Below are 23,892 nucleotides of genomic sequence, written 5' to 3' on the forward strand. Positions count from 1 at the left end.
TATAAATATGGCCTAGAGAAGGCAAGGAAGAGCTCTGTGGGGATGAACTGGAATTGGAGGTTTCAGCATGAACTCATTATTTGTAAAATATGTACAGGTAAGCTTATATGCATGAATGTGCATATATGTTTACATGGCTATGTATACTTATTTTTCCTAGCTTTAGCCACTGAACAGGCCAAGAAGCAAAAACTCCATAGTAGCAAGAGGACACCTAGTGCAGAAATCTTGGTTTCTAATACCATTCCTTACTAAAAGGAACCAGGACTCCTTGGAGAAATAGTTGATTCCAGGGCTCGAGCAGGAAATATACAACATGGAAAACTGGGAGTCAGGCTGAAAGGACTTCTACCAGCCAACACTGGAACAATGTGACCACCCAAATAACAAGGATGATAATGAATCATTAAAAGAAAAACAGGAATCCACAAGACCATGCTGATAATAAACAGAGAAAGAAATGGAAGGGAACGGAAGGCTCTTACTTACATTAGAATACTGAGTACTAATTACAGATGTGGAGGTATTAACAAATTGGAAAACCATCATTTTGCAACCACCATAGTAAAGATTGATTCAGGCAAGAAGCTAAATGGATACTAAACTTAGGGGGAAACTTTTGATAAGCAGCAGGACACTGGCATGATATTAAAGTGTCTCCCCACAGACTGCCCATTAGTCACAAGGGAGAAAAACAGTAACTCTCCAGGGGAAAAATCACACACACTTGACTGGGTGATCAAAGTTAACCTCACCAGTGAGGGGCAGATGGACATCAAGTGTCTCCAGACAAGAAGACATCCTGAGAAGGACACAACATTACTGACAATAATCTGGCCAGGGGACCCTTTCTTGAATCTAATTTTGAAAAAAATACAAGACAAATACCAAAAGAAGAATATTCTATTAAAAAAAAGAGACTGGCTTCTTAAAAAATGTCAGGTACTGTACACCAAAGCACTCAGCTTAACGGGCTATAACGTAATGTAACAAACCCTCAAACGGTTAAAAGTGCGTACAGAATGAGAAAGCAAAAACAAAAGGGTCAAAATGATGACAATTGGTGAATCTGGGCAAAGTATAAAGATACTCTTTGTATTATTCTTACAAGTATTTGTAAGTTTAAAATTATTTACAGGGGCGCCTGGGTGGCACAGCGGTTAAGCGTCTGCCTTCAGCTCAGGGTACGATCCCGGCATTATGGGATCGAGCCCCACATCGGGCTCCTCCGCTGTGAGCCTGCTTCTTCCTCTCCCACTCCCTGCTTGTGTTCCCTCTCTCACTGGCTGTCTCCATCTCTGTCGAATAAATAAATAAAATCTTTAAAAAAAAATAACATAAAATTATTTACAAATAAAAGGTTAAAATATTTGCCCCACATACCATGGCATCTCTGACATGGCAGAGATAACACGAATAAAAAAAAAAAATCAACCTGTTGATAATAGACAGAACTAACTCCACCTTACATATAAACAAAGGCAAAGTTTTTTTGGGCGAAATTTGAGAATAAGCTGAATTTTCCATAGATGCAACTACCATGGAAACTGAAGATGGCACTTAGATTTGTTCAGAACTTTACCAAGAGTTGTTCACCATTTTGTGAATAAAACTGTGTCCCACATGATAATGCCACTCTTGGTACTGGACTTTGCCAGTACACCACGTCTGTACCCATCTGCATTTCTATCTATTCACAGTGATTCTACATTTCAGTGTAGTTATTTACCTTTAGATTCTTCACAGCTCTGCTTTGGTTAGCCCCTGCCTACACAGCCATTCCAGGATGTACAAACCAATTTTGCTCTTTGCAGTAACATCACCAAGGGAGAAAATGATGAGTTCTCTGAAACCCCTCCCCACCCCAAGCTAGCCATTACAGACAGCTACAAAAGAATGTCTCCCTCCTTCCTCACTTATTAGAAGAATCCATAAACACAGGGGGACTTCATTCTTTAACATGAGCCCAAAAAAGCAGAGAAAGAAATCTGTGGGAGGATATTAGATCAGCACTGGAATTGATCAAAAAATTACATCAGTCCCATAAAACTATCACCAATTGTCTGATTTTATCAATGTCCTCATGATGTTACATATAATGTATATTACATATATGAAGTATTTATATTTCTACAAAGTGCTCATAGGGTCAGTGACTTTCTTTTAGAGATTTCATTATTTATTTTAGAGACAGAGACAGAACAGGAGTGGGGAGAAGGGCAGGGAGGGGGGAGATAATCTAAAGCAGACTCCATGCTGAGCACGGAGCTGGATGTGGGGCTTGATCTCACGACCCTGACACAATGACCTGACCTGAAATCAAGAGTTAGAGTCAACGCTTAACTGACTAAGCCACCTAGGCACCCCTAGGACTTGTTATTTTAGAAAAGAAAGGCTACTATCTATGTAATACGACCTAGAGAACAAGGAAAAGGAAATATAATTAGGGGCCTACTGCCTGAGAAGATGTTATGCAACTATTTTCCCTAAATGGTTTGTATGAGATTATAACACTGCTTTCAATTCTATTACCTGGTAATAAAATAGAAAAGAGCCAGAAAGAACTCTAAAGACCACAAGTTAAGAAATGACAATAAAAAAGGATGAAAATATAAAACATATTTTTATCTGCAGGTAATATAAAACAGAGACAACCTGCACGGTAACTAACTATATGACTAAACTGGACAAAAAAACAAGAAAGAAGAAAATTGTTTACATAACTTAGGGAGACTAATCAAGGCAAAAATGAAACAGAAATTTATAGGATAGCAAAAATGATTTTGCCACACGTAAAATAACAGTCTAATTCTTTTTAAGACTTAAAATATGCTTATGTGAATGGGATCATCACAGAAGCATCACTTCATAAATACATCATACGAACATGATGGTAAACACACAGAGTGACTGACATGACATATCTAACAGCCCAAGAGCTACCTACCAAGGTGACAGTGTTCTTTTTCTCTTGCTTCCCATTTGTGGCTGTCCACATATGCTGCAGAAAGCAGGCCTCTTTCACCTGAGGAAAAAGTTAATTATTAACAGGTGTGGCTTCACAACAGGTTCAGTTTATATGTCTTATTAAACATAGCTTTGTCATATTTTCAATGTACTAGGTTATGTAAAGATTCTACTATGATACTATAAACAATATCGCAGAGTTCATAATTCAGTTCATGACAACATGCATTCCACCTCTAACAAGTAGAAGATACAGAAAAACTGAATAATTCTATAATAATGTTACGGGCAAGAATGCTGGTAATTTTGTTCCTATAACTTTAGGACTAGAAACCATTTGTTGCTCCTAAATTATAGCCAAAGTGAGTCCTAGAACTCCTTAGAAACCAAATACTGGCTAAACTGTTGGTTAACTCATTAATCAAATGCTTTATAATCATTAGTTAGTCCTAAAAACATTTCCATCTGACTTGGATCAGCATATTTATCCTTACTTCACATAAAGCAAAGAGTATCTTACCCAGTAACCAAGCACCCTACTAGTAAATAAGAGAAACCTAACAAGCCACAGTTGAGGTAACTCACTAGATGGCATAACTGTATTCCCAGCACCTGGCAAAATGACTGGCACATGGCAATGCTAGATTAACATGAGCTCAAAGAATGAATAAGAATGAGCCCCAACTTAAGCAAAACTAAAACTTCTGTGTTTCAAAGGACACCATTAAGAAAATGAAAGGATAACTCATAGAATGGAGAAAATATCTGCAAATTACTTACCTGATAAGGGACTTGTAACCAGAATATGTAAATGGCTCTTACAACTCAAAATTTAAAAAGAAAACCCACTGAAAAATGGGCAAAGGATTTGAACAGACATTTTTTTTTAAGATTTTTTATTTATTTATTCGACAGAGATAGAGACAGCCAGCGAGAGAGGGAACAGAAGCAGGGGGAGTGGGAGAGGAAGAAGCAGGCTCACAGCGGAGGAGCCCGACGCGGGGCTCGATCCCATAACGCCGGGATCACGCCCTGAGCCGAAGGCAGACGCCCAACCGCTGTGCCACCCAGGCGCCCCTGAACAGACATTTTTTAAAAACAAAAACAAAAAATGCCCACATAAATGGCCAACAAGTACATGGAAAGATGTTTAATATGATTTGCCATTAGGGAAATGCAAAATACACTGAAATACCAGTTGATACTCACTAGAATGACTATAATAAAAAAGATAACAACAGCTATTGGTAAGGAGGTAGAGAAACTGGAACCCTCATATATTGTAGGTGACAATGTAAAACGGCGCAGCCACTTTGGAAAAATTTGGCAATTCCTCAAAATGTTAATGATGTGGGAAACAAAGACAGAAGAAAAACTATTAAATTTCCTTACTACCTACAGCCCATTGACAAGTCCTTCAAACAGGCACAGTGACATTCCCCAAGGACTAAAATGCCTTTATGTTGATAGTTTGCTAAGGGCAAAAGGCAATCTTAGCCCAACCCCCAGGCCCCCGTAAGTCTACTCTAACATATAAAAATTCTTTTGGAAACTTCCTTTATCTCTACCCCTCAGGATACATGTTGGCAATCCTCCCCCAAGTATATGAACAATTGATATACATCTGAAGGGTCTCAAGACTGAGTTTTTACTAAACAGTAATAAATGACCTTTTCTAACAATAGCAAGCCCCCTCAGGATCTTGGAAACCTTGTTTCCAAAATACCTGGGAGGCTTACATTATCCCTAACCCCCTCCCAACTTGACAGTATGTAATGAACCTCTCCTCAAGACCCCAGGGCAGCTCTTTCTGCTCTCTGGTCCTGTCCCCATGCTTTAATAAAACCACCCTTTTGCACCAAAGATGTCTCAAGAATTCTTTCTTGGCCTTCGGCTAGGAACCCTAACGTCTTTCCTACATCATTAACGTGGAGTTACCATGCAACCCAGCAATCTCACTCCTAGGTATATATCCAGGAGAAATGAAATCATGTATCCACACAAAAATTGGTATACAAATGGTCATAGCAATATTATTCGTAATAGCCCAAAAGTGAAAATAATGCAAATATCCAACAACTAATAAAAAGATAAACAAAATGTGATAAATTCTTACAACAGAATATTATTTGGCAATAAAAAGAAATGAAGTACTGATACAGGCTACAACATGGATGAACCTTGAAAACTTTATGTTAAGTGAAAAAGAAGCCAGTCACAAAAGGCCGCTCCTTAATTACCTTAATTAAAGGGAGTTAACCTCCCTTACCATACGGGTCAAAACTTTACTAGAATAATATGCTAAATTTGAGCTCTAAAACTTAAGCAATGATGCAGTAATATGAAAAAACTTCCAAGGACTGTATCAAAGAGGAACTAAGATATTTTTAAAGAAATAATAAGGAATGTAAAGGGTCTCTTGAAGAGGGAAAAGACATGGAAACAGATTTTCCCCTGGAGATTCCTGAAGGAAACCTATCTTTTTCAACACCTTGTATGTAGCACAGCAAGACCCTATGTTGGACTTCTGACCTACAGAACTGTACAATACTTGTATTGTTTTAAAACACCTAATTTGTGGTAATTTGTTACAACAACAAAAGGAAATTACAACACCTTAAGAAAGACATTCCATTTCTATAAGCCTTTTAAAGCAAGATGTTTGTCTTTCTGCTACTTTACAAATTATGTCATTTTTAAAAAAATCTCTGCATTTCCGTATAGTATTTGGAAGGTCTGTATATTTACATTAGAATCAAAGATTTCCTATAACAGACAGAATGTTAAATTGGGTGAACAATGGCAAAGTGGAAAATCTAAATCAGTTTCTTAAACTTTAATGTGTATGTGAACCTTGATAAAATGAAGGTTCTGATTCAGTAGGTCTTCAGTGGGGACAGAGACTCTGTATTTCTAACAATTTTCCACGGTGTTAACCCTCAGACCACATTGAAGTAGTAAGTGGATAAAACGATAACAGCCTCCCAGGTTTAGGTCTCTGAGCCTGATTAATCCCACCCTGTAAATGCCACCCAACGGTATATATAAACCTTTCTTCAACTTGGTTATCCTTCAGCCAGTTAGATTTGGGGAAAACCATATTCTCTAAGATAAAACTGTCCACCATAAAAAGAAATATTTTCTCTATTTAATTCTAGAAAAAATACCTCTGAAGACCAGAGTTTCAAAGTTCAGTGAAGAGTGATTGGCTCTATATACTTACTCACTTTATAGTTATTTTGGCCTTCAGACCAACGTCTCCAAACATGTTTTCCATCCAACGAAAAGCAGTATGATTGTCAACACAGATACGCTGTAGAGTCACAAAGTCTTAAGCTAGAATCCTTGCCTGGCTAATAAATGGATCTTGGAAATGAAACACGGGCAAGTTGCACAGTCTCTGAGCCTCTTTCATCATATGTAAAATAGAGAAATACTGCCTACCTTGTATCATAGTTGAAATGAAGGCATGTTAAGTGCCTACTCAAATGTTCACTATGTAATAGGTCCCAATAAATTTGCTTTCTCTACCCTCTTCATAAATTTAAACCACTTTTCTAGTTTGTAACAAGTACATTTTTCCCTCTCTTCTCCTGTAATGGCTCAAGATGTTATGCTGACTTAAAAGTCAATCACCTTATCTGCATTCTCAAATCCGGGATGGTTCATAATGCACTATCCCGCACACTTCTATTACAGCTTCCAGTTCCTGATGTGAAGACTCCTTTCTTCTATCGTCTAACCTAGTGCTTATTCAATAGAACCTAATGATGGAAATTTTCAACTCGGAGCTGTGCAACTGAAGCCACTAACTACAGGGCTCTATTGAACACTCAAAATGTGGTTAGTGTGAGTAAAAAACCTGAATTTCTTGTAAACGTTTAACTAATTACAGTAGCCACATGTAGCTAGTAGCTACCACAATGTAACAACACAGGTATATCCAACTACAAGTTCACCAGTTTAAGGACAAAATGCCAACTGAAAATTTCTCAATTCACCCTTATCTAATATCCATTCCCTTGTTAGAATAATTGCCTCAAACACAATGCAACCATGGTAGTCTCCCTGATACACAATTCAAGGTCTTGTGTAAATTGAAAAGCATTTACTAAGAGCCATAATTAAGCATACTAGCAAATAGGTACAGAAGCTAATTCTTACTGAGATGCCAAGTACTGTACATACCGCTTTACCTAATGTATGGCACTAAACATTTTCACCTGCTAGGTCAACCAGTTAATCCTCAGAAAACCTGGTGGCCAACAATGAGGTTTCGCACTGGTATTTAATAGCTGTTCCTAAAGAACTGTGGGCAACAGCATAAGTGTTGGTTTTTAATAGGAGCTAGAGGAGGTATGTTGGAAAGAGAAGATAACAGGCACTGGAAACATGAATTGTGATTACTGCATTTGAGTCATATAATCATACACCTATCAGGATTTAGCTCGTATAAATGTCAACTTTTTCTCATGTCTTTGTCGGCAGATCCATTAAAAATGTTTTGAGTGAGGTACCGTTTACTCAAATATCCAAGTACAGCTGATCCTTGAAATAATACCACTTTGAATTGCATGGGTCCACTTACACAGATTTTTTTTTCAATAAATACAGTACAGTCCTCTAAATCTAATTTCCCTTAAAATTTTAATAACATTTTCTGTAGCTCACTATATTGTGAGAATACACTATACAATTGCATAAAACATAAAAAATAAGTGTTAATGGACTGTTTGTTACAGGTAAGGTCAATAGTAGGCTTAAGTCTGGCGGGAGTTAACACAATTTTTCAACTGCCTGGGATCATGCCCCAACCTCTGAGTTGTTCAAGGGTCAAATACACTTTAGAAGTACCTATTGGCTCTACACGTGGAAAACTGTGGCATAGAAAGGTCACTCAAAAGTTGTGCCCCGGGTCATAAGATAATGAGAAATTAGTACTGAAATTCTTATCCCAAGTGGAAACCAAAGGTCTCCAATTGTGAGGTGGTAAGGAGTAGGCTTAGGACGCCCCTCCAAAGACATTTAAGGAGGGAGGAAAACTTCCTAGCTCTGAAGTGGGCACATTTGGGCTCTTCATGGTCAGCAAAGAGACAACCACCCCAACACACAAACCCTGCAAATCAGATGGAAAAAACCTCATGTCATAACTTCATCTACTCTGCAACCTCTGGAGGGACAGGCACTATTTTGGGTAAGGAGACGGTCAGAGGCCATACTTTCTGTGCTACCCAACGCTCCAAATGGTTTCTCTAGCAACTAGATCCCAGAAGCATTTCCTGTCCTCTTGAAAGCCCACAGCTCCCTTCACTTAAGGAAGAGTTCTCAGGTGCCTAAAGAAGTAGCCTCACAAAAGCAGAACAGCCACCAACCTGCCAGAGAAAGCGGAGGTAGAGGCACTTTCCGCGCCAGAAGGAACCAGCGCCTCACTATGGGGGCTGCCATCTTGGAGCATACCAAGAGGAAGAACGTCCGGGGATTGCGGGCAGAGGAAGGGGTGGGGTCACAGGCCGACGCTCCGCCCCCCTCCCCAGCTCGCGTAGTTGGTGTGGCCCCGGACAGCATGGCTGCCACATTTCGGCTACCGAAGCCCGACCTGCTGCAGGCGTTGCGGAGTTCGGTGTATCCCGGGGTGGGAGGCTCAGGCTTCACGTGCTGCCGCTGCCCTCTCGGAGGTATCCGCGGCCTCTGGTCGTGGAGGAGGGGAGGAATGGGAAAGAAGGGAGGTTAATACCTCAGCAGGCATCGCTTGGGAGAAATAACAGTGTCTCAGTCACTCACTGGCCTGGAGCAGCCGAGCTTGCTCTTTCGTTCTCTGTTTGCGCTCGAGTGCCGCCCTGGCCCTGGGTGTCCTGGACACCCGTGTGACTGGGAACCAAAAGATAGCCGGGCTGGGGTCTCGACCTTGGGGCTGCAGTAGTCCCTCAGAAGAGGCGACGCTGTTGTCTGGAAATCCCTCTCCCCCTTGGGTGTACTGTTGTGCGCAGTTGGGTAGCAGAGGTCTTCACTCTGAGTTTGGCGCCCCAGCTCTGCCGCTAATAGCCTGAAAGACCTTGCGCAGGTTTCTTCATTTGTAAAATTGTCCCTTAATAACTTTATGGAAATGATTAAATTTGAATATACTGGTGAGTGATAATAAGATACTTAACACTTGGTGTCAGGTATTACTCTATGCATTTTACGTAAACCGATTCCTTTTCTCTTCACAACCCCCAGTGGGAGACATTCGCTTCTTTTCGTGGAAACAGCAAGGCCAAGTAATTAGTCTAAGGTGAAAGGAAAGTGGTAGAGGAGGGATTTGCACTCAGGCAGCACAACAGTACAGCGCTGCTGTAAGCTTTTCTCTGGACTGCCTTCTCATAAATAAACAACGCCTTTTATTGGTAACCTGTTAATTGCGGTACAGAGATGTCTTTAATGATGATTCTTTGACCAGGCTCCTCTCCATGCACAGCCAAGAATCCGAAATGTTTCCCAAACTTACCTTTTCTACTAAGCTGTGGTCGGTGATTTCTAATGTATCTTGAGGATACCCACAGTCCAGTTCTGAGAGGCCTTAACTCCTGATTTTACAAATGGCAGAACCGGGAATTCCAAAGGTCACACACCAGCTGTTTGCACTACACTATGTGCTTCCACCTAGATTAACAGAAACTAGATCTACCAGTTTGACGTTTAAACAGTAACTTTTAGTTTAGTTTTTTTTTTTTTAAAGATTTTTATTTTTTTTTATTTATTCGACAGAGATAGAGACAGCCAGCGAGAGAGGGAACACAAGCAGGGGGAGTGGGAGAGGAAGAAGCAGGCTCATAGCAGAGGAGCCTGATGTGGGGCTCGATCCCATAACGCCGGGATCACGCCCTGAGCCGAAGGCAGACGCTTAACCTCTGTGCCACCCAGGCGCCCCTGTTTTTTGTTTTTTTTATTCCCTTGTAATCCCATAACTAGATGGGCAATGTATATTTGTCTTTCATGTCCCAGATTCCTCTCAACCCATCTCCATACAGTTAATCACTAGCTCCTTTCACACACAAAAACAAAACTTGGTGAGAATTTGAATTCTCCAGTAGTTTAGAGATGTTTACTTTTCCCCAAGGTGACTTATTTGTAGCTGTCCAGATGGATTATTTATATTAAGTGAAGATCAATTATTAGAAAGAGGCAATCAAGTTCTACTCATGTTTTTGCTAAGTATAAGATAATGAAAATGATTTTACTTTTTCCTTTGATTTTTAGCTAAAAGATACCTACTTACAGATAATATTGTGAAATTAAAAGAATTTCAGCATAAGAAGGTGGCTGTTGCGTATCATCTTCCTGGTTCCAAAGGTAATTGAATCTATTTTGTTAATTCTTTCATTGAAGTGTCATTCAGATTTTTCCTGTCTTTATCCCTGTTCTGTCTGCTTCAGTGACCTTATGTCTGAGAAAAAATTGAGTGGATTATTCTTAATTTCCTAGTCTACCCTTAAATATACTTTTCGTCTCACTTTCTACTACTACAGAGTCTATCACTCTCCTTTTGTCACTCTTCCCAGGATCCCAGAGAAATGCTAAAATTAGTGTTGGAACCAGTCCTCTCTTGATCCTTGCCACCCAGACTAAGGATCAAGGGTCAGCAACTGGGAGTTTCATAGAAATGCCAAACTTGAAGCCCCAGACTGTTAATATGCACAGTAAAGTCTGAGAAGAACTGCTCAAGATGATTGGCTTTCACATTTTTCATGTACCTCTGAGTAAAAAGTACATTTTACATAGTATCTCCAGTATACACATACATATCTACACAAATGAAATATAGTGAAACAAAACTGTCCCATGTGTGATGCATTTTCTTTCTTTCTTTCTTTCTTTTTTTGTTAAATATTTATTTATTTGAGAGAGAGTGAGGGTGAAAAGGAAGGAGGGACAGAGGGAGAGGAGAGAATCTCAAGTGAACTCCCTGCTGAGCATGGAGCTTGCTTCATCCAGTGACCCTGAGATCATGACCTTAGCTGAAATAAAGAGTCAGAAGCTCAACTGACTGAGCCACCCAGGTGCCCCTTGTGATGCATTTTCATGTTTTTCTTCTCGGCTAAAAAAGTCGATAGGCTAGAAGAAAGAATTTTTTTTTTATTATCAAAATATTAGTCATTGTTGAGCCTGAGTGATGGACACGTGAGAGCATAATGGTCTCTGTTTTGGGCTATGTTTGAATTTTTTTATTACAAAAAGCTGAAAACACATCACCACCCTAGGTCTTAACTCCTTTCATCATCTGGGAAATCTTGTGGAATTCATTCCCTCTCTCCTGCACATTTTTTCCAGAACTTTAAATTCCTTTGTAAACATAGCAAGACTCTCCTCTCTTTCAATAACAGTTTAGTTTGTCCCTACTGACTTTTTCAAATCTCCTTACTCTCACTGTCAAATGTTTCTGAGCACCTAATAAACACTTATTGCTTCTAGCCCTCCAGAAATCAGTCTTTCCTTCCCTCTCCACTAATCATATTGTTACGTTATACCACTTCTGGAATGAGAAGATAAACTTTAAAACTGAGGGAGAATATGTTCTTTTTCTGTATGGGAGACTCAGTCTGGATTTTACCTCAGTCTTCTTTTTACCCCCTTACCTTTTGGGGCTTTGTGAAGTTGGCAGAATTAGGGGTTCATGTCATTTTCTGGTTAGATCCAATTGTCATAGTCATTCTAAGGCTGTGACAGTTGTACGTAAGTTCTGAAAGGCAATTAATGTAATGAGTGTCAATTTACTCCATGGTCAGATTGATATTTATAAAATCCCATGTACATTTCTTCATTGTGAACCCGCAGTGGTCCTCTGTCATATACCACATTGTATACACACCTCCCTGGCTTCCTAGCTCCTCCATAGTGGACCTTACCCTTTCTGGAGTCCAGTATGATTTGCTGTGAATCTAGTCATAGTTCTCCCCTCACCACCTCCTCCCCCGCCCCATTCTGTGGTATTATTCATGCTGATTCTCATACCAAGAATGCTCCCCTCTCCTAAGTTTCTCCCAACCCTGCGCAGCCCCTTCCTTTCTGGTACTTCTCCACTTCAACCAGACCTGGTCTGCTTCTGCCACCCTGGTATCTTTTTTTTTTTTTTTTTAAGATTTTTTTTTTATTTATTTGACAGAGATAGAGACAGCCAGCGAGAGAGGGAACACAAGCAGGGGGAGTGGGAGAGGAAGAAGCAGGCTCATAGCAGAGGAGCCTGACGTGGGGCTCGATCCCGTAACGCCGGGATCACGCCCTGAGCTGAAGGCAGACGCTTAACCGCTGTGCCACCCAGGCGCCCCTCTTTTTTCTGTATCATGAGTATAGTTAGTTACATGTCACCCTCTCCATCATTGTTTCCAGGTAGTTTTGTATAAATATATCTTGTTTTCTCAAACAGACTAAGTTCTTTCACGGCCGGAACCATAGCTTAGCCTTCCCTGTGTTACGAGCACTTAAATCTTGATTATTTGTTTTAAAATGCAAATTACATGTGTTGAAATTTTGGATTCTTAAAGGTTATTAAAAAGTATAAGATGTAAAGTCATCCCATTAAAATTTTTAATATTAGAAATTATTCAGAAATAGTTAATAGAATAAATTCGCTTAAATCTGACAAGCGACGGAATGAAAAATGAGAACAATGTGTATGATTTACTGGCGGTTACTATATGCTAGGCCCTATGCTAAATGTTTAACATACATTATCTCAGGATACCCCATGAGGTAGCTCTCATGATCCTCACTTTACACACGAGGAATCAAGTCTTACAAACAAGCATCTCTCCATAGCATACAAGTGGCAGAGCCCAGGTCTTTCCATCTGTAAAACCTTAACCATGATATGGTTCTGCAAATAAAGATTGGAGGGTCCACAGCATTAACTTAAACCAAGTGAGCCTTCTTTTCTTGTAAATTGAGAACAGTGTCTGCCTCAGCTTCCCAGTCTTTTGTTTTAATATGTATTGTGCCATTCCTTTAAGCAGCCTTCCTTCAAAGCTCTGGGTCTTGGAGCAAAACCTGTAGACTTTTCTTGGCAGCTCACTTGCTTCTTTGGTGCTGCCCTTGCATCTCACCCCCCATCCTGCTGAGAATCTGGTCCCTTCCTAATGCCAAGAAGCAGTGTTTCCTTTTGGTGTTTGTCTCCATAGTCAATCAAATACAAGACAGGAAACAGAGCGTAATCACCTTGATATGATTCTGTAACAGAGAGTGTTTGCTGCTATTTAGGGGGTGGTTTTTTTACCCCCTGTGCATTATGTAGTACTGTGGCATGCTTTTTCACAACTGAGTAGGGAGACCAAGAGAAATGAGTGGTAGAGTTGAACCAAATGAAAGAGACCTGAAGTATTCCTGATTGTGTGGGTCAACCACTGGAGCAAACCCACCTTCAGTGCACATTTTCCTTTCATTTTTCCTGCTTGGTACCCTGTCAATTGATTGTTTGGATATCTTGGTTACATTTTTTTTTTTAATGGGTCATCTATAGGTACAGTTCTTTGAGGTAAGCCTCTGGGACATTAGTTCTTAAACTTTAATGTGTGGATCACCCAGGTAATCAAAATTGCATATTTTTGTGTTCCTACCCCCCAGAGATTGTATGTTAGAAAGTTTTGAGTGGGCCTCCAGCCTATAGCACAGATAGTTTGCTTCATAGACTTTCTGTGACACTGTTCTTGAGGAGGCTAGCCAGTGACGGGAGCTGCATGGTCATGAGCCCCTCTCAGTGCCCTTTTGCAGTGTGCCAGGATCCAGCTTCCCCTTCTTCTTGAGGTCAGATTCCTGATAGTCCCAGTCAACCTGAGTGATGACCATTATACCATGCTTTCTTCCAGCAACCTATCTGAGAAAAATGGAAGAGAAATTGACTCAGAACAAACTCATCTTCAAGGAGGAGTTGAAAACCTTGCTTCATTTATGTGACTCCCGGGATGATATGGAACTGGTTAAAAATGTCATTTACAGGTGAGGCATTTCTTTAGAATTCTGCCAGTTTTGGTCTCTCTTCACTCTGTTCCTTTGCCTGAACAATCTTACTCAGTTAACATGGTTTCAGCTGTCACCTGTGCATTGATGACTTTCAAATCTCTTGACCGCATGCCTGCACTGAGCTCCAGCCGTTTATATTCATTTATCAGACACTTACTGATTGCTTCTATATGCCAGGTACTGAGTATAGAAAACCAGAATTCATGCCTCAAGAAATCACTAGCCTGATGAATTCTGCTTCTGTGTCCCTTAGGTCTTCACGTTCAACTTATACAAATTGCTTCTTTTGTTGTATTTTCTGTTGCACTGACCACTCAGAACAGACACTGGGGAGTCTCTTTCCCCTAAGCTCATTTGCTCTCCTCCCTGACAGGATAAGAAATCCCACTGCTTCCACTTCTCTGGTATTTCTCATCTCTAGCTTTCTTTTCTCTGCCCTCATTACCAGTGTCTTAGTTTCAGGCCTCATCGTATCTCACTTAGATCACTTCAGTGGACTCCTGGCTCAGCTCCCTCCTCCTGGCATATGCCTATTATGTTCCATTGTCTCTGATCCATTGTCAGTTTCCCATGTCAGGGGATCTCTCGGGTAATCTTAGCCTGCTGTTGGGAAACCCAGCAAAGGTTTCGCTTACTCAGGAAGTACATTACCGAAATCAACAGTCTTCGTTTCTGAAATTAAGTTCATGGCTTTTTTTTTTAAATTAACATATAATGTATTATTTCAGGGGTACAGGTCTGTGATTCATCAATCTTACATAATATGCAGCGCCCACCATAACACATACCCTCCCCATTGTCCATCACCCAGTCACCCCGTTGACCCCACCCCCCTTTTTTTAACCATTCGTGATACATATATTTCTATGCATGGACCTGCATTTATATTGTACACTTATAGAGAGAACTACAAGGTGTTCATATATGGAATACTAGAAGGGTATGTACCAAAAGTTAACTGTGATTCTTTGGGAATTACACATTTTTTTTTGTCTAAATATGTACTTTTTTGATTTCTCAAACTTGTCTATAGTGGGCATTATCAGTTTTATAATGTGAAAAAATTAATGCTATTTATAAAAAGAAAAAACCACAAAATTACACCAAATTAATTGGAAGTTTGAAAAACACCAAAAAAGTAGAAGAAATATGTCATAAATTCTGATATTTCAGTTGTCTCTTGTTGCACGCCAGAACTTAATGGCTTAACAAGACAGCTGTTTATTATTTCTCTGTTACCTATTACTGTCTATTCTCTATTGTTACTGTGGGTCAAGAATTGAAGCCAGTTAGTGGGGCAGTTCTTTACTGGTGTCAGCTAAAGACACTGGCTTATCCATAGTCAGCTGCTGGCTAGGCTGACCTGGAAGGTCCAAGAAGCTTCACTTATATTTCTGGTGCCTGAGTCCATGTGGCCCTTCCTTCTCTCCCCTTGGAATATCTCACCATTCGTGAGTCTAGCCTGGGCTGCACTAGCACCCAGCACAAGTAGAAGCTACAGGCCTTGAAAGCTGCCCAGAACTGGCACAGCTTCACTTCTGTCACATTTTCTTGGTCAAGGCAAGTTACCTGGCCAACCCACATGCAGCGGAGAAGCAAGACTTCCACCTCTGAATGGTTCAGCCACTGTTGATATCTTTATACATCTTCTCACTGATTTTTATGTGCAAAGATTGTGTGGTTTTGGTAGGGTTTATTTACACATTTTTTTTTTAAGATTTTATTTATTTATTTGACAGAGAGAGACAGCCAGTGAGAGAGGGAACACAAGCAGGGGGAGTGGGAGAGGGGAGAGGAAGAAGCAGACTCCCAGCGGAAGAGTCTGACATGGGGCTCGATCCCAGAACTCCGGGATCACGCCCTGAGCCAAAGGCAGATGCTTAACGACTGAGCCACCCAGGCACCCCATTTACACATTTCTAATAGTTATCGTATATGTAATGATAGTGTTTTCTAGTAAGTATTATAGCATAAATGTTTTTGCTTGTAATGATCTACTTAGGAATTGGCGCGCCTGGGTGGCTCAGCCGGTTAAGCGTCTGCCTTTGGCTTGGGTCGTGATCCCAGGGTCCTGGGATCAAGCCGCATGTCAGGCTCTCTGCTCAGTGGGGAGCCTGCTTCTCCCTCTCTCTCTGCCTGCCGCAACTCCTGCTTGTGCTCTCTCTCTCTCTGTCAAATAAATAAAACCTTTAAAAAAAAATGATATACTTAGGAATTATATTTTAATGGCTTTACGATATTCTGTTGTATGTCAGGTGTTTTAATTAATTGTGCCACTGTTGTTGAATGTCTGCATTATTTGATTTTTTTATCAGTATAAATGATGCCATGATGAGCAACTCTATGCATAAAACTTACTCTTTATGGTTTGGAGGTGATCAGAAGATAGGAACCTTTTAAAACTTGTCGATACAAAGTGTCAGATTATTTTCTAGGAGGGGTTATGCTAATTTACAGTCGCACGGTATTAGACATCCTAATTCTATTTCTGTTTCGCAAAGTTGAATCATTTGAGACCCTCTGGCCTGTTTTACTGTCAGTCTATTTTTACTACCCAAAGCTAATTCGATAACTGCTGATAACTCTGCCCAGTTGCTGTCTCTTCCCTTTACTTATGGAGTTGGAAAAGTGGGAAGATGGGTTGGTCCACGGCCTAACCAACCTGTTCTCTCTCTTGCTGAGACAGCCCCCCACTGCTGGGGAAGAACAGTAATGAGCCAGAACTTTAGGTCTTTATTGAGTCAAAAATGAGGAGGAATTTAATCCCTCCGTAATCTTGACCGCCTTCTATTGTGTGGTTTATAGGGAGATTTTTAGATTTTCTGATTTGAACATTTCTTGTCAAGAAGAGGTAATATATTATCTCTGTGAATTTCTAGCATTTTTGTTAGTGTAAATGTCCTCTAAATTGGGAAAACTTTTGTTTTTGCATTGTTTTGTTTTTAATCTGGCATAAATTTTTCATGACGCTATTTTTGGAATATTTTTATTTTTAAAGGTGTTTTCTACAGCATACTTTACATTTCTTATGAGCTAACATATATGGAAGGTTTTCTGTATGCTAGGCATGTCATCTCATTTAATCCTGACAAAAACTCTTTTGAGTTGAACTTTTATAAAACTCCACTTACAGATGAAGAAATTGAGGCATAGAGTGGTTAATTAATTTGCTCATCATTATACAGTTAGTAAAAGAGCTGGGATTTGAACTGTCAGTTCGGAATCAGTCTAAAAATCCTTAATCACTATACTATGTTGCCTTTTAATAACTTAATTCTTTTTTTCCCTCTAGCATTATTGAGGTGTAATTGACAACTAAGAGTCATGTGTATTTAAGGTACACAACTGAAGTTTTGATATAATTTAATTCATAACTTGTGAATGTTTTGTTACTTCTGTAATTTGATTATGAAATGTATCTTGAAGAGTACATATTCTCGGGGTGCCTGGGAAGTTAAGCATCTGCCTGTGGCTCAGGTAATGATCCCGGGGTCCTGGGATCAAGCCCTGTGTTGGGCTCCCTGCTCAGTGGGGTGTCTGCTTCTCCCTCTCCTTCTGCCCTCCCGCCTCTCCCTGCTTGTGCTCTCTATCACTCAATGCTCTCTCGATTGCTCTCTCTGTCAAATAAATAGATAAAATCTTAGGGGAAAAAAAGTACATGTTGTCATTCTGTTTGGCAATATGTATGTTTAGGATACACTGTCCGTAATGTTACTGTGACTTTCCTTTGTGATTTTAGGAGAAGGGTAAAAAGTTTTCTGTCTCTCAAGTCAGCTTCTCCCCATGGTATGTGTGATTTAGTCACATAATGAGTCTTACTAAAATCTGGTTTACATGTAATCATGAGATACTTATTTTGTCATCAGATTGTCTTCTTGGTGTCTAAAACAGAGAGAGTTGGTTATTGAAAGTAAATTTATGCTAGCAATTTTCAGTTCTGCAGTTCTCGCTGGTGGACTGACTGCTTGTAGAAATCTCAAGCCATGTATTAGATGTCACTGTCTTTGAAATTAGCCTTTTCCTAAAACTAAACTTCAGAATGGTGTTTAATTTGTTTAATTGTTAATTGATGTTAGCTCATATATGCCTTTGCCTGAGCAGAGAAAAACAGAGATGGGTCTAAATTGTGAAGTACATCCGTAGGTTGTCTGCCATCCTATATGAAGAAGTCATATTTGAGAGGGGCAGAGCATAGCATCCCTTCACTGCTTCCATTTCTTCCTCTCTAGATGAGGTCCACACAGAGACAATGCCATTGTGATGGGCTTGCTGATGCAAGGCCCCTGTTATTCCTTGACGTATGCTAACACTCAGTCCTAGCGGATTGTTAATAAAAGACAATCTGCTGGGGAAGATTGTACCTTTTTCCATTCTTTTATTTCACATGATTATGTGGGCGTCTAACAAACCCTGTTTATTTAAATGCCTGGTACACTTCTGCACTCCAGAATTCCTTTGATTATCCTTATTTCTGTATTTTTCTCCCTCCAGACTGAGAGTAGCTCATGCTTTATTGTGTCTCCAGTGTCTAGCAGAGTATATGCCATAATCTTTCTGTCCTTTTCCCTGCATCCCAGCATTTGGCTCATTGAATCATTTTGATTACCAGGTACCATGCAGAGAACAGAAATGTGACTTTCAGAGAGTATAACTTTGGACCACTTTTCATGAGGTTGTGCTATGAGTTGGATCTTGAGGAATCTGCAGTGGAACTCATCAAAGACCAGGTTATTGTCTCCTGATTGCTTTCCCTGTCAATGTGATTTCCTTGTGCTGAGCATGGGGTGTGTTTAGTGACGTTAGCGAAAGCATCTCTCTTACACACATTATTCCTGGGTTAGATTTTCAGAGCAAGGCTGCTGGGCTGAAGGAATCAGTGTTTACCTGCATTTTAAGGTGTCCTTGGAGCCCTTGCTATGAAATGGCCTAGGTCTTTTTATACAGAGGTATAGGACAGGTGCAGAAAAGCTGTATGTACAAATTGCTTTGTATATGACCTGATACTGACCTCCTCTCTTCTGAGAAGCTTTTAGTGGGAGATAGTTTAAAGCTGGCTGCCATTTTAAAATTGCCTTTCCTAACCTTCTCATGTGCTTCTCCTTTGTGGTTGTATTTTTTACATCTGATTGATGGCCACATTGTAAAGTGCTTTTCTGTTTTCAGAATACTTGCACATCTTCTGATTTTCTTTTCCTAAAGCAAAGATAACAATGATTATTTTTGTCATTATTTATTGACTACTGTGTCCTCAGCACTGTGCTTAAGCACTATATCTGTTTGATTTGTTTCCCACAGACCCTGCTGAGGTAGATACTGTTACTCTATCCATTTGACAGATGAGGAAAATGGGTCTTAAGAGACATGATAAACTCATGCATGATCAGAAACATTTATTTTGGAGCCAGGGCTGGCCATCTGAGATACTTTTGTTTTTTGGAACCCTCCTAAGTTGTCTTTCTGTCTTACACTCTTCATCTAAAGTGTTTTGTGCATGGTGGAACTGTTAACTCTTGGCTTGCCCCTCTTTTAAGGACACCCATGGTTTAGAAAAATATATTAGTAAGCAGAGAAAAGGTAGTTTTTCAACAGTATGGATTGGTTTGAACCTGTTTTTTTCCTAAAAGAAGAAATACATGTATTTCCTTTTTGGTATGTATGTATTAAAAATCTGCAAGAATCTAATGAAACCCCTACTGCTTATATTTAGGGGGTAGAAGTACAGGAAATTCTCACTTTTTACTGTATACATTTTTGTATTGTTTGACTATTCAGTAATCATGTGTTATAATTAAAGGAAAATGAAAATTTTACTGTAATGATACCTATGAGTATAATGATAAAAAACAGAAAGAAAATGCAATTTTACTTTGTTTTTTGTTTTTTTTTAAACTTAGATTCATGTCTGAAATACTCATATACAACCAAGTTTGCTGGAGTAGCAAAATAAACTGAATTTGAGTCCATTGACCTAAAGCCTAATTCTGTTTCCACTCTTAATTTAGTGTGTTCCCTACCCAGAGCCCTGTGGTGCTGCCGGTGTGGTAGCCACTAGCCGTGTGTATCTACAGAGCTCCCAGACTGTGGCTTGTTCAAACCACACATGCTGTAAGGGTAAAATACATGATGCGTTTCAAGTCTTGGTATAAAAAAGAAGAAATAAAGTAGTTTATTCATTTTTTATTGATTACGTATTGAAATTATATTTTGGATTTAGTGGGTTAAGTAACATTAAAACTGATTGCATGTATTTTTACTTTTTTAAATGAAGCTACTTGAAAATATAGAACCCACATAGATGGCATATACTGTGGACAGGGCTGCCTTAGGGACTCCCCATCTCATTTAGAACAGAATTCAGACCCCTGATCATGACTTAGATGCCCCTGGTAGTATCTCATTGCCTGCCATCCCCCTTGCTCATTCCACTCTGGGCCTTCTTACCCTTTTTAAGACATGCCATACCCATGTCCTCAGACTAGAGTGGTCTCCATTCTCATTATTGAGGCTCTCCTCTACTTCATTGAGGTCTTTTCTCAGAAAGCCTTCTCTGATGACCTTCTGTCATCTTCTCTGTCCCTTTTTCCTGCTTCGTTGTTCTTCACAGCCCTTACTGATAACTTGAAATTACATTTTTACTTTTTTCGCAGGTTTTACATCCTTGTTCATTGTCTCCCATGCCAGAATTTAAGCTCTACTGAACTATAAGCCCCACTAGAGTTAGGGCAGGGTTATGTGTCTTGTTCATCATTTCTTTATTTTCAGCCCTTAGAAGAGGGTCTGCATAGTAGGTTCTCAAAATAAGAACAAACTTGAGCAGGCATTTAATGACATATTTCAATAGCATGTGTTGCATTGTCACGAGATTAAAAATGTTAAGAAAAGAATGTCAAGAGCCACGTTTAGTGAATTATTTCAAAAAGTGAATTACTCTTTTTTATTCATTTGGCAAAAGAGGATCATAGCTGTGTAAGACTCTCTTGCTTAGTCTTCAAACGTACTTAACAGCTGCCATTTCATATTAATATGCTGCCACCCACGTTCTAGAACCACCCCTCTCAGGATTAATTGGCTTGTTTCTTTTTTCCTAAGCAAGAGAACCATGTTTAATGAATGTGTTCTTCAGTGTATTTTTGAAACTCAGAGAACTCTTGCCATACCTCTTGTCTCTTGTTTGGTGTGCCCATTGCTTGACAGCCAAAGGAGTGGGCAGCGTTTGAATTTTTTAAAAAATAAATTCTGGTATATCAGAAATTTATTAGAGAATTCATGGGACCAAATGGATAAAGCATACACAAAAATAAGTCTTGGATAGAAAAGATGGAGTATAAGAATAAGTATTCACTAAATATTTACAGCTTTTAACCAAACTGATATTGTTTTTTTTTTATTAGCATTTACGAGGTTTCTTCTCAGACTCCACATCATTCAATATTTTGATGGATATGTTATTTATCAAAGGCAAATATTCAAGTAAGTATTGGGATTTACGTTTGCTGAAAAATTCTGTCTTTGCTGGTATAGGCTTGGCAGTTAGGAGAAACAATGGACCATGAAAAAATGATGCTTATAGTGACGAGTGGCTGAATTATGGAGATTTCATTCTTTTAAGTCTGAAAAACAACTTCATTGCATCTCATGTCATGGCTTAAGCTAAACACCCAGACTTTACTTACCTTGAAAGTATAAAAGGTTTTAAAATATTAGTTCTTGCTGTATGACTAGATTTTTTTTTTTTTTTTTTTTTTTTTTTTTTTTTTTTTTTGCAATTTAGTTAATTGCTAAATGACTTTGACAGATAGCTTTCATTGTGCTTCTGGAATACACTTTTCAGTAGATGGTGCTGAAGAGATTAGAACTCTGGGGATCAAGAGCCAAGGACTCTGAACTCATTTGGTTGCATTTAACACTGCCCACTTGTCACTTTTGGTAGGTGCTTTGGAAGTACTGATAGAGATGAAAAACCAAGATGTAAAGTTCAGCAAAGATACCTATGCCCTTGCTTTTGCGATTTGCTACAGACTGGTAAGACTGTCTTCCCTTAACTTTTAGAGCTCTGTGGGTAGTGTTTGAGAAAGAATTTATTATTTTTTTTTCTCTACAAAGAAAAATTTAGTTCCTGTGAAGTCTTTTTTTCCATCTGGTACAGATATTTCCATTTTAAATGTGTTCTTTTTTAGAAAACTCAAGTTAGCCACATCACACAGTTTTCTTATGAGAAAAGCAATTTTATCATCTTTCACCCTTCTCTGGCAATTGTGTAGTTAGGGAGAACCAGAAGCAGTATTCTGGGTTCAAGCTCTGCTGTAGAGTCAGTCCTCTTGTTATCTGGCTCAAGCGGGACTCCACTAGACAAGTGTTCTCTGTAGCTCTCTCCCATAGAAATCTGACCATCCTTCGTTGGTGAACTCAGGGGCTACTTTATTGCTCTCTGTAAATTTTTTGGTGGTTCAAAGTTGCAAGTAATGTCTATCACCCAACCTTCTCTAATTGTGCTCTGTTTGTATCACCTCTGTGACACTTACCCTGCTTGATGTTATTCTCAGTAGGTGGGCATTTCATCCTCCCCACTAGAGGTTAAGCTTGAGGCATTTTTGTATGCCAGCACCTAACAGTCCCTGGTAAACAATTGATCTTTAGTAAATGTATATGACATTAGAATGAACTCTTTGATGACAGAAAAAATGACTTATAAGTCTGTATGTCATTACTGTATCGGGATCGTGTTTTGTACTTAGAAACTATTTCTCCCTTATTGGTTGAATGAATCAGTGAATAAAGGATAACTGATAGAGTGCAGCTACCAAGATTCTATGCATTACTGTAGACATTCATGTCATTTAGACTTTGGAAACTTAACAGAACCTTATTATGGCAAAAATGAAGGAACACCAGCCAAGGTGGAAGAACATGGGCCGTTAAAACATTTCCCTGAAAAATGTAGCAATACCAGTTTTCCAAAACAAGAGAGGCAGTAGTGTTATAGTGGAAAGAAAACCATCCTGGAAATTGAGAAACTTGGAGTCTAGTCTCAACTTCAGCATTAACTGGCTTTGAAGTGGTCATTAATTTATTTGTAAAATGAAAGGGTTGAATTTAAGAGCCCCAAACTTTTACTATAAAATAGTAAGATAGTAAATGCTTTAGGCTTTAGTGGCCATGTATGTGTCTACCCCATATGGTCTCTGTCACATATTGTAATTTGTTTTTGTTTTTACAAATCTGTAAAAGTGTGAAAACCATTTTTAGCCATAGGCTAGACTTGGTCTGAGGGTCTTAGTTTGCTCATCACTAGATTTTTAGGTAATCCTTTCTTTATTTTTTAAAGGTTTTATTTATTTATTTATTAGAGAGAGAGAGAGAGTGTGTGTGTGTGTGTGTGTGTGTGTGTGTGTGTGTGTGTGTGTGTGAGAGAGAGAGAGCGGTGGCTGGGGCAGGGAGGCAGAAGGGGAGGGAGAGGGACAAGCAGACTCCACTCTGAGTGCAGAGCTGGACACAGGGCTCGATCTCACGACCCTGAGATCATGATCTGAGCCAAAACCAAAGTCAGACACTTAACCGATTGAGCCACCCAGGCACCCCTACATCGTCCTTTCCAGTCATACCATTTTCTTTTTCTGTGAAACAGAAGGCCAACCAAACACAACAACACTTGAACATCAGCTTAGTCAGCACTGTAATACTGAGCTTTCTGACCTTTTTAGAGATGCCTCCCTGAGCGTATGATAAAGTGGAGAGAATTTAATTCTGCTATTTAGGATGGCCAGATGACATTTCTCCCCTATATTCTGTCTAAAAATAACTTGTTTTACTCAGTGGAGATGAGAGTTGAAAAATTGAACTAGTCAGCCTTTACAAATTCCAGGTCAATTCTGGGAACTGCCTTCGCTCATCAAATTCAGTTTTTACTTCAGGTTTTGAGTTGTGAATCATGTCATG

At 39.4% G+C, this 23,892-nt stretch overlaps 2 protein-coding genes across 3 annotated transcripts in view; one reads left to right on the forward strand and one right to left on the reverse strand.

The window, feature by feature from the left end:
- The window catches only part of MRPS27 (mitochondrial ribosomal protein S27), an 83,612-nt gene extending 74,976 nt beyond the window's left edge, over positions 1 to 8,636 (reverse strand). Inside the window, exons 1-2 of one of the 2 annotated variants that reach the window (XM_034656341.1) lie at positions 8,564 to 8,636; positions 2,948 to 3,025 (exon numbers count right to left, since the gene is read on the reverse strand). Coding sequence is in view for 1 of the 2 variants with exons in the window: in XM_002921340.4 (XP_002921386.1) it covers positions 2,948 to 3,025; positions 8,340 to 8,412 (151 nt within the window). In the remaining variant the exon portion in view is untranslated. Of the gene's footprint in view, positions 1 to 2,947; positions 3,026 to 8,339; positions 8,470 to 8,563 lie in introns of those variants that run through there. The other variant, XM_002921340.4, reaches the window with a different exon arrangement.
- Positions 8,370 to 23,892, forward strand: part of PTCD2 (pentatricopeptide repeat domain 2) — a 32,462-nt gene continuing 16,939 nt past the window's right edge. The window contains 6 exon segments of the mRNA XM_002921339.4: positions 8,370 to 8,642; positions 10,204 to 10,296; positions 13,803 to 13,932; positions 18,566 to 18,683; positions 21,348 to 21,426; positions 21,887 to 21,978. Of these exon segments, the coding sequence (XP_002921385.2) occupies positions 8,399 to 8,642; positions 10,204 to 10,296; positions 13,803 to 13,932; positions 18,566 to 18,683; positions 21,348 to 21,426; positions 21,887 to 21,978 (756 nt within the window). The 5' untranslated portion in view covers positions 8,370 to 8,398.

The sequence above is a fragment of the Ailuropoda melanoleuca genome, chromosome 3 (assembly GCF_002007445.2).
Source record: "Ailuropoda melanoleuca isolate Jingjing chromosome 3, ASM200744v2, whole genome shotgun sequence".
NCBI classification, from domain to species: Eukaryota; Metazoa; Chordata; class Mammalia; order Carnivora; family Ursidae; genus Ailuropoda; species Ailuropoda melanoleuca.